The 11,018-nt window shown below is 36.0% G+C and overlaps 1 protein-coding gene across 1 annotated transcript; it reads left to right on the plus strand.

Annotated features, from left to right (window-relative positions):
• Positions 1-441: 441 nt before the first annotated feature.
• On the plus strand, positions 442-8,212 carry LOC142530439 (plasma membrane ATPase 4-like). Its single transcript, XM_075636275.1, has 16 exons — positions 442-667; positions 3,241-3,360; positions 3,604-3,840; positions 3,948-4,709; positions 4,797-4,919; positions 5,029-5,133; positions 5,286-5,430; positions 5,522-5,686; positions 5,776-6,014; positions 6,104-6,136; positions 6,243-6,324; positions 6,414-6,574; positions 6,702-6,875; positions 6,978-7,160; positions 7,542-7,723; positions 7,816-8,212. Exons 1-16 carry the CDS (start codon positions 611-613, stop codon positions 7,910-7,912), a joined length of 2,865 nt encoding a protein of 954 aa, XP_075492390.1. The 5' UTR covers positions 442-610; the 3' UTR covers positions 7,913-8,212.
• The last annotated feature ends 2,806 nt before the right edge of the window (positions 8,213-11,018 follow it).

Raw genomic sequence — 11,018 nt, forward strand, 5'->3', positions numbered from 1 at the left:
AAAATCAAAGATTAAGAGAATCGAATAGCAAAGACAAACTTGATTTAATTACAACAAATAATTGTATGCATATCATAATTATAGTAATTGTACCGAACATAATATTTATTATCTCTCAAGTCAAAAGATATTTACAAGTACATTCAAACAAGATTTTTCCCTCGATTTTACACATAAAAGATTAATTTATTATAATCTCATTCGTATTATCTCTTAATACATAAAACCTCCTTATATTATTATACGTTATTTTATGTATATTTTGCACTTAACAATGCTAGTAACAATTTATTTGCCCGTAAAGTGCGTGCCATTTAGTAAATTTGACTAATATTTTGATTGATAGAGTCAAAGTTGAAATTTTGAGGCACTTGGGGTGGGGACATACGGCGCTAATCGGGTCACGAAGCAAGTATATAAAGAGCCCACAGGCAAACTACTCCTCTCACTCGAGGAGATCCCATTTCCCCTTCTCCTCTCCTTTGGGATTTTGTAAAATTTTCCCTTTTCTTCTTTCATCCCTTTTGTTCTTTTAACAAAAAGATACTTGGAAAAAACCAAAAGAAAAAGAAAAAAAGAAGCGATCTAATAGAAAAGTGGGGAAGCAAACATGGGAAATGACAAAGACACAAGTCTTGAAGGAATCAGGAATGAAACAGTTGATCTGGTATATATTTTTTTCCCCAGTTTGATTCTTGATTATTGAACGAAATCTTGAAGTGGGATTCACACTTTTTTCTGTTTCTGCTAGATTTTGTGATGAAAATCAAATATTTCTTGGTTTTTTTTTATGGTTCTGAGTTTTCAACTTTTTGCTGTTTATGCTGTGTTGGTTTTCCGAGATTCGGTTTGTTTGCATTTTGGGAATTGACTTTAAGCGGCAATCAAAAAGGTTACTTTTCATCTTATTATCTAACTCAGCGAGAATCAGATGCTTTGTTTTAGTTTCTGGTTTGCATACAAAGAAATGCCAACTTGTACAGAAATTTTAGGTAATTACTGGGACCAGTCTGTTTATAATTTATATTACACCTCAAGAATAAAATAATAAACCAATTTTTTTAAAAAAAATCTCACAATAACTATTCTCTATTAATCTGAATTGAGTAGGTCTCTTATGAGACGGTCTCACGAATCTTTATCTGTGAGACGGGTCAATCCTACTGATATTCACAATAAAAAGTAATATTTTTTCATGTATTACCCAAATAAGAGATCTGTGTCACAAAATATGACCGGTAAAACAATTTCACACAAGTTTTTGCCATCTGAATTTTGATTTGTTTTGCATATCATTTAATTAATTTGAAGACTAATTATTGCTTGGATGTGTAACTTATTAGCTTATCAAGAAAATTAAATGCTTTGAATTTACAAAGGTAGCAGTAGGAAATTCAATTTAGGAGAAGATATTGTGATTTGACTAGTAAGTAGGATTATATCCATCCATATCTCATTTAAGATATCACTCCCTTATTTTGCATAATCTTGCTTGCACACAACACAAATCTGAAGTAGTGTTATTTATGTTTTGATCTTCTACCATATTTTATTAAAATATGTAATAAAGAATTTATTTAATATTTTTCCCTTCATTTATACATAAAAATTATCAATTAAAATACAAAAAAAAAATCATGAATAAATAGTGGATCGTGTGGTTGGAAAAATAGTGTTTTTGCCCCCACTAATTTGGGTGATCTGCGGAGACTGGTATTTTGGTCAATTACTGCCTTATATTTTTTTATATTGCAAATGGAGGAGTAATTAATAATGAATTTGGACTTAATAGTAATTATTGGGAATTTGTTTGGGTATTTTTTGGGGTACTCCTTGTTTCTTTCTTTGTGATGTTTGTGCTTACAAAATTTTCTCAACGATTTACCAGTTTTGTCATGTGACTGTGTGTGTGTCACTGACACAGCTTTTTTATTGTCTTTTAATTTTATAATAATTGCATATATTTTAATATAAAAAATAAATATTTATACAATAATTTTTGACGATATAATTTAAGAGATTTATGTAATCAAATTGTTCATTTGAGTTATTTTTTTTCATATTTTATAAAAATTAAATTACGACGAGAAAAGGTGTTTTTAAAGTAAATTCGGGCCTAACGTATGCTATATACGTCTGTTTTGCTCAACTTAATTACCACGGACCCCCTGAATTTCTTAAAATTTTCAAAAGTTACCTTCTTTTTGTAATTATTTTTTTAAAAAAAGAAAAAAAAAATGTATTGGGACCCAGCCACTTGTGGAAGTCAACTTTCTTATTGTCCACTCAATTATTTATTTATTTTTGTTTTCGACTTGTTTCCTTGGATCCATCATGTGAACCAACAGTTAATGTGGTGTATCACGTGTACGTGTCTTGGTAGACTACCCGTGCTTAAACGACCAATACAAAAACTGTACGATTTTCTTATTTTCGTGTTAATTTAAGAGTAAAGCAAGAGCAGGCAAAAGGGTTTGATGGGATAAAACCATTTTGCATTTTTTATGGGGACAAATTTCAATTATTTAGATACAAATTATGCATAAATTTTTCAAGGATATTAAATTTTTTTGTTTGGCTGAGGAGCCTAACATTTAACTATTGATTCTGTTTTTGAATGTGAAAAGTATTACTTACAATTGTGCTCGGTTGGCTTTATCAACTACCTAACGATGTGACGAAAGACTTGTCGATTTTTGACTTTGTCATGGCTGCAAATTCAATGTTTTTTTTTCCTTGGTGGTGTTGAAACTTTTAATCCTCTTTTTCAAGTCGAATTAAGACATTTATCTTTTAAAAGTTTATTTCCAGGTCAAGAACTTCGTAAGAATGAGAAATAACATTGTCAATAAATATGATAAGGGAAAAAAAATACAGTATTTCGATACAAATGATTTTTAATGGAGAAGAATTAAAGTAATGATTGAAGGAAGACAATCTGAACGCAGTCCAAGGCTCATAAACTGACTTTCAGCTATGCAAAATTATATTATGTAAACGAGTCTAGACGAGTCGTAATTATCAGTTAGAGGGATACGGCTTCAATGATGTATGAATCTCGATGATTATAACTTTAACTTATATTTTACAACATCTGATGCAGTGTCTAGATTGGAAGCTTTCTTGCCGAGTGTGGCTGTTTGTGTCGTTTTGATTTGGTTCTGTGACCAAAGAAAATATTGGATGGATATTTGATTGTATGGATTCTCATGTTCGTGATTTTGTTTTGAATAATAATAGGAAAAGGTCCCGATCGAGGAAGTCTTTGAGCAGTTGAAGTGCACCCGTGAAGGGTTGAGTGCCGATGAGGGGAACACAAGGCTTCAAATTTTCGGCCCCAACAAGCTGGAGGAGAAGAAGGTAATGAAACTTCTCTTTTCTCTTTTACGATGCAAGGTTATCGGAGAGGGCGGATTCATGTACAAGGGAGAAGGGTGAAAATGGGATGAGGAATCTGAGATGATATGTTGGAATGGATTTTTGGGAAGAAAAAACACAAAAATTTCAATATCTTTTTATGATCAGCGTCTTGCTGGATCTGCCCTGGGCTGTTAGACCACTTGGATTGCAATAAATTTGATTATCTGTGTTAATTTGATTCAGGAAAGTAAAATTCTCAAGTTCCTTGGTTTCATGTGGAATCCACTCTCATGGGTCATGGAAGCTGCGGCAATCATGGCCATTGCGCTAGCTAATGGAGGTGGCAAGCCCCCAGATTGGCAAGACTTCGTTGGTATCGTTTGCTTGCTCGTTATCAACTCAACTATCAGTTTCATCGAAGAAAACAATGCTGGAAATGCAGCAGCAGCCCTTATGGCTGGTCTTGCTCCTAAAACAAAGGTGTAGGATTTAAACCGGAAATTCAATCTATTTTCAGTTGTAAAACGGGCAAAAGCATAGATTTAATGACATATTGTTTCTCATGTTGGTTGATTTCTTTACCACAGGTACTTAGAGATGGTCGATGGAGTGAGCAGGAAGCAGCCGTTCTAGTTCCCGGAGATATCATAAGCATCAAGCTCGGAGACATTGTTCCAGCTGACGCTCGTCTTCTTGAAGGCGACCCGTTAAAGATTGACCAATCTGCGCTCACCGGAGAATCCCTCCCTGTTACCAAGAATCCCTATGATGAAGTTTTCTCAGGGTCAACTTGCAAACAAGGTGAAATCGAAGCGATAGTGATTGCCACTGGTGTCCATACATTCTTTGGGAAAGCAGCACATCTTGTGGACAACACCAACCAAGTGGGTCACTTCCAGAAAGTGCTCACCGCCATTGGTAACTTCTGTATTTGTTCGATTGCGATTGGTATGTTGGCTGAGATAATCGTGATGTATCCGATTCAGCACAGGCCGTATAGGAAGGGAATCGACAATCTCCTTGTTCTTTTGATCGGAGGTATTCCAATTGCTATGCCCACCGTCTTGTCTGTCACAATGGCTATTGGATCCCACAGATTATCTCAGCAGGGTGCCATTACGAAAAGAATGACTGCAATTGAGGAAATGGCTGGCATGGACGTCTTGTGCAGTGACAAGACTGGAACTTTAACTCTGAACAAGCTTAGCGTTGATAAAAGCTTGATCGAGGTCTTTGCAAAGGGTGTGGATCCAGATCACGTTTTGCTTCTTGCTGCAAGGGCATCAAGAACTGAAAATCAAGATGCTATTGATGCTGCCATCGTTGGTACGCTAGCTGATCCGAAGGAGGTAGTGAATGAATATTTTTCTTGACTTATATTTCGTATATATATTTAGAGTGGAGTGTATTTAGAAGTAATGAATTTCATTTTTCAGGCAAGAGCCGGTATTCGGGAAGTGCACTTCCTCCCATTCAACCCTGTGGACAAGAGAACCGCATTAACTTACGTAGATTCAGACGGAAACTGGCATCGAGCAAGCAAGGGAGCCCCTGAACAGGTGTTTCTGATTTCCATTTTTAGACCATATGCTGCTTCATGAGTATTATACATAAATAGCTTTCGAACACGTCAAATATTTATTCACATATCCTCTTTTCTTGAAACAGATCCTGACTCTCTGCAACTGCAAGGAAGACATGAAGAAAAAAGTTCATAGTGTCATCGATAAATTTGCAGAGCGTGGGCTTCGTTCTCTGGCTGTTGGCCGACAGGTTTGTTAACACTTTCTTGTAGCATGTTTGCTTGCTTCTCATCATGTCCATTTCTTTCTTTCTTTGTCTTTTGTTTTTTTCGTTTTTATTTCATTTTGTACCGTTATTCTATAGAGATACTGATTTTTGCGACCAATGTTTTATGCTTTCAGGAAGTTCCAGAGAAATCGAAGGACAGCGCTGGAGGTCCATGGCAGTTTGTTGGGCTCTTGTCCCTTTTTGATCCTCCACGACACGATAGTGCAGAAACTATCCGCAGGGCCCTAAATCTTGGTGTAAACGTTAAAATGATTACTGGTAATGAACTTTCCCTGGATATGCAGTCCCAGAAACAAGATACGTTTCTTCTAAACCGACCTCATATTCATTTTTTTATCTTGAAAATTAGGTGATCAACTTGCCATTGCTAAGGAGACGGGACGTAGGCTTGGGATGGGAGTAAATATGTACCCTTCTGCTTCTTTACTTGGCCAACACAAGGATGAGTCCACAGCTGGCCTGCCCGTTGAAGAATTGATCGAGAAGGCCGATGGTTTTGCTGGGGTCTTTCCAGGTCTGTTTTTCATCTCTCAGTGTTTTTCCCCCCTCTTTGTTTCTTAGATTAACCATTGGAAATTACCTTTTTTTGGTCTTTCCATACAGAGCACAAATATGAAATTGTGAAGAAATTGCAAGAGAGGAAACACCTTGTTGGAATGACAGGAGATGGTGTGAACGACGCACCTGCTCTCAAGAAGGCAGATATCGGTATTGCCGTTGCTGATTGTACCGATGCTGCGAGAGGTGCTTCTGATATTGTGCTGACCGAGCCCGGGCTTAGTGTTATCATTAGTGCAGTTTTGACCAGTAGAGCTATTTTCCAAAGAATGAAGAACTATACAGTTAGTTTTTTCCTCATCTTCTCTTCTGTTTTCACAGATAAACTTTTGGTCGAAGTTAACTTAAATGCTTTTCATAATTATATTTGCAGATTTATGCAGTCTCCATTACAATCCGAATTGTGGTAAGTTGATCGACTAAAGCACAACAACACTCGTTTTTTGTTCTTGGTTTTTTTAATTTTATGTCGACTGCTTTGCTCGATTACATTATCCACTTCTTGTTTGCAGGTTGGTTTCATGCTTATTGCCTTGATTTGGCAGTTCGATTTCTCTCCCTTCATGGTTTTGATTATCGCCATCCTCAATGATGGTGAGTTACTGGATTGTATGATTGTTTCCCGTTTCCTCATATTTTGATAAAAAAGGCATCTACCTAATGAACAAATCTGGTCTGTTTAGGTACAATTATGACCATTTCGAAGGATAGAGTCAAGCCATCCCCAATGCCAGATAGCTGGAAATTGAAGGAGATTTTTGCTACCGGCGTAGTACTCGGAGGTTATCTTGCAGTGATGACGGTTATATTCTTCTGGCTGATGCATAAAACTGACTTCTTCCCTGTAAGCAAAATCAATGTCCCTTCTTACCATTGGCGGGCTAGATGTAATTCTGCAGAGGGGGCCGGGGGGTTAAACTATTTCAACCATTAGTTAATGGTCTATGTCGTTTCATTTGTGGTGAATGCAGGACAAATTTGGTGTTAAAAATATTAGAGATAGTGAATATGAAATGATGGCTGCTTTATACTTGCAAGTGAGTATTGTTAGCCAGGCCCTCATTTTCGTGACCCGGTCACGCAGCTGGTCATATGTTGAACGACCTGGGGCTCTTTTGATGATTGCTTTCCTTATAGCACAACTGGTAACGGCTTCATCCCTCTATCGTCCCTCAGAAAATACGTATTCTTTTTTATAGTTATCACGGTCTAAACTATGTGGTGCTGAAACTGATATGTTTGTGTAGGTTGCAACTCTTATAGCTGTGTACGCCAACTGGGGTTTTGCTAGAATTAAAGGATGTGGTTGGGGATGGGCCGGTGTCATCTGGCTTTACAGTCTTGTTTTTTATGTCCCACTCGACTTGATGAAATTCGCTACCCGTTATATCTTGAGTGGAAAGGCCTGGCATAATTTATATGACAACAAGGTAATGTCGTATATGTATTATATCTGTAACGAGTTACTCTGTGGTTGCATACATGATATAATAGTAGAAGCATCAAGCTTGGACTAGATTGCAATTTTAAATTTTTTAATCCACTATTGCTTCCAAAAATGGATCAAGAAAAAATCATGTTTTGAATTTTTCTTTACTGGCAAGGGATGTTGATTGGTTGGGTGGCAACAATTGCCCTTTACTCTTCTGTTTTGTCTTCATAGCACAAAATAATTGAAGCTTCGTGTTAGCCACTACGTAACTTTTAGATATTTTAATCACATTATTACTAACATTTTAGATTCAGTAAAATAACATGTTAACTACAAATTTTATTTATGCTGTCGCTTTTCAATATTATCTTGGAAACAGATCGCTTTCTCCAACAAGAAAGATTATGGCAAAGAGGAGAGGGAAGCTCAATGGGCTCTTGCTCAAAGAACTCTGCATGGCCTCCAAACGCCAGAAGTCTCGAATATCTTCCACGAGAAGAGCAATTATAGGGAACTTTCTGAAATTGCCGAACAAGCCAAGAGGAGAGCCGAGATTGCAAGGTGACATAACGTTTTCTCCTTCAGTATATTGTCCTTGTCCTCAGAACATTTTATTGAAATGTGATATAACATGCCTTCCATGTTTATTTCAGGCTTCGTGAGTTGCATACGCTCAAGGGTCATGTTGAGTCCGTCGTAAAACTTAAAGGGCTAGACATTGAAACGATCCAGCAGCACTACACCGTGTGAAGGAGCTACATAAGCCTTGTAATGGCTCAGAATATCAAATCTATGGTTTAGGGAACACATACCCAAAAAAGAAGGGAAAAAAAAACTTTCCTATCTCAAAAAATTCAAAGAGGTTGTGTTTCATAGAGGTTGTGTTTTATCCCATAGTTGTTTCTTATGTATTTATTATGTATCTGATGTGTATCTTAAAGGGCTGGTAGAAGGAATTTGTGTCTGATCTTTTGACTCTATTGTGAGCACAATGGAATCATTTTGTAACACATTTCTTCCATCTCAAATATCTTGTTTTTCTCTGATTTATTCTTGTGCCTTCACCTTTCTGGTAAAGTGACCTCATTCAATGGTCCATTATATTTGCCTGTGTTGATTTGATTGAAATAACCGTCTAGTAATATGAAAAAAATATATATATAGAAAAAAATGAGTTAAACTGATGATAACAATCAATCATTCATTCACCCTTGATTTTGACAGTAAACATGAGTAACTAACTGCGACACATATTTGTTGTTTTTTGTCTTTGGCGGTAAGTGTCGTTCCCAGTCTTTAGTAAAAATACCTATAACAGGACAATGTTCATTCTAACCGACAAACAATTAAAAGGAATATAGATATAACAAGAAATCGAAAGAGGACGAGCGATTACCGAAAGTTTAAAATTTTCGTTATGACATTTAAAATATATTTTGGAAGTAGTATGATTTAAAACCATTTATAGGGTGTTAAGTTTATTTATCTTTAAGTTTTAGACGCCGGTTCTAACTATCTACGTGTTTAAGCGATGATAGCTCTTGTTGTAACCTTCTAGGAACAACATACTAGATCGTCCTTTGCTTTTCAATCGTCTAATCTGGTCGACGATCGAAAACTGTGTTTCATTCAAGATCGCACTAGAAACCTTAAAAAAATTTGCGTTAAGAAAAATCGCTAGAATTTATCAACTCAGGCAAGTAGCGGAAGCGACAGGCAGCAAGACGATCGCGGCGCAGCATGGTGGTGTTGTGGTGGTTCAGCCTTGGCTCCTCCAAGGAACAAGGTGGTCGACTTTTGATGTGAGTGAGAGAGTATTTGTCATACTTTGATTGTGTTTGTGAAACCCCGGTTTTTTTCAGGAGATAAGAATTTTGATGATAAGCCTAATTTTTGGGATAAATAAACCAAGATCTAATATTTGATATGATACTGATACCAGATAAAGATCTATGATTTGATTTGATATGATATTGATACCAGATAAAGATCTAAGATTTGATATGATAATTATCCTAGATTTTTAAATTTGATTCAAATTTCAAACACAAGGATAATACACGATCAGGATAGCAGCCAACCCCTATAAATAGGATAGCCATGCCATTAGAAATTCACACCTCCATATTTTTAAATTTCCTCTCTAGTTCTCCCTAGGAATTTTAGAGACTTTGCTCTCTTAGTGTGCCGAGTATCGAAGCTCTAAAGCAGTCCAGATCTAGGCTTAGTTTCGAAATCCTATCATCACCAGATCTCTTTTTTTTTTTCGAATTATTCAAGGTAAGTGGTTTTTGTTATACTATAATTTGCACACTTGTCCTTCGTAAGTGCGCTTTTGTTATGTATATATTCTTTCGTAAGTAAGTTTTTGTTTGCCACACTTGTTCTTTGAAGTGGGGTTGCGTTTAAAGAAATTATAATTTGTGTACGAATCTCCCTTCAGTTTGTGAAAGTTCGTTCGAGCATAATTCCTTGTTCATGATATATTTTCTTCAAGATTTGTCAAGTTATTATGTTCAAAGCACTGTTAGGATTCGATTGGATATGGAAAAAGATTTCCGAACTATGACCCTTATACGGTGGGATGGTAACCGTTGTACGGCCTCACTCCATAGAGAATTAACATATTGGACATGGCCTCACTCTTTAGAGGATTAACATATAGGAGGATGATATCAGGAAACCATGGAAATGAGATGACTTTCAGTGCTATATGAGTATGCTTAACAAGTATGATGTACGAGTATGATATGTGATGACATGTTATGATTATGAAGTATGAGTATTCGTTATTATTCAAGTTACGATATGCTATGTAAAATTTCAATTCAAGTATATGTATATGTTGTTTCATGTCTCGAACGGCCCCACTTGCTGATTACTTTCCAAAATACTCACCCCTTACTTCCTCTCCACCCAGATAAGAACGAAGAGCAAATGGATGAAGATGAGCAAGAGAAATTTTGGGGATGGTAGAAGATCCCAAGTTATTCCAGAAGTTTTAAAGTTTAGTTTAAGTTTATCGCTTCCGCACTATTTAAAACATTTTAATCAGTTTATTTTGGTATTTAAGTAGTAAAGACGATTTTTTTGTTGATTATGAGAAATAAACTGGTTTTGATGTATACTGTACTACGAGGCTTGTTGTTTGACGATTATGTGATTGTTGAGCAACGCAGATATCGACTAACCCCGGTCTCGGGGCGTGACATTTAAGTGATATCAGAGCCGCCAGGTTCATAATCCAGTTGGGGAAAATTTTACCAAAAGCAGAAAATAAAAATCGGCTAGATTTTTGCAAAAGAGCCAATGCAGTCTCCTCCGGAACGGCCCAACGAGTAATATTCAACACAAAGTCGCGATGCATGGTTTGAAAACACGAAATTCATTCGTTTAAGCATCTGAAATCGCGTATTTCCATTTTAGAAAAGTTTCGTATATCCTATAACTTTCTGAAGAAAATTCTAAATTCGATTATGTCAACTGTTCTGGAACCATCTCGACATATTCTTTCAATCCATATATTTATCTCTAGACTTTCCATTTTTGGAAAATATCTCGAAAAATCTCGTTCAACGCGTTTCTTGTAGTGCTTATCGGATTTTTATGGAATTGATTAAGGAAACAATTAGTATTGACTTATATTGTTGGGATTGTACCTATCAAAGATAAGTTGACTTAAGCTTTTGACTTAAGATGAAATATTTGATTTGGGGAAGATATATTATTTATGGAAAAAAAAACTAGTATGGAAAATCTGAAATAAGAGTTATACTAAGTTTTGAATATTACAATACAGAAGTTGATTTTGGACAATAGTTAAATGTGTGAACATTAATTTGGGTTCTTAAGAATG

This window comes from Primulina tabacum, chromosome 2 (genome assembly GCF_025594145.1).
Source record: "Primulina tabacum isolate GXHZ01 chromosome 2, ASM2559414v2, whole genome shotgun sequence".
Taxonomy (NCBI): Eukaryota; Viridiplantae; Streptophyta; class Magnoliopsida; order Lamiales; family Gesneriaceae; genus Primulina; species Primulina tabacum.

Coding starts and splice junctions, on each gene's coding strand:
- LOC142530439 (XM_075636275.1), top strand. CDS start 611: ATGGGAAATGACAAAGACACAAGTCTTGAAGGAATCAGGAATGAAACA. Junction 6,015..6,103: donor AAAGAATGAAGAACTATACA/GTTAGTTTTTTC, acceptor TTATATTTGCAG/ATTTATGCAGTCTCCATTAC. Junction 7,161..7,541: donor ATAATTTATATGACAACAAG/GTAATGTCGTAT, acceptor TCTTGGAAACAG/ATCGCTTTCTCCAACAAGAA.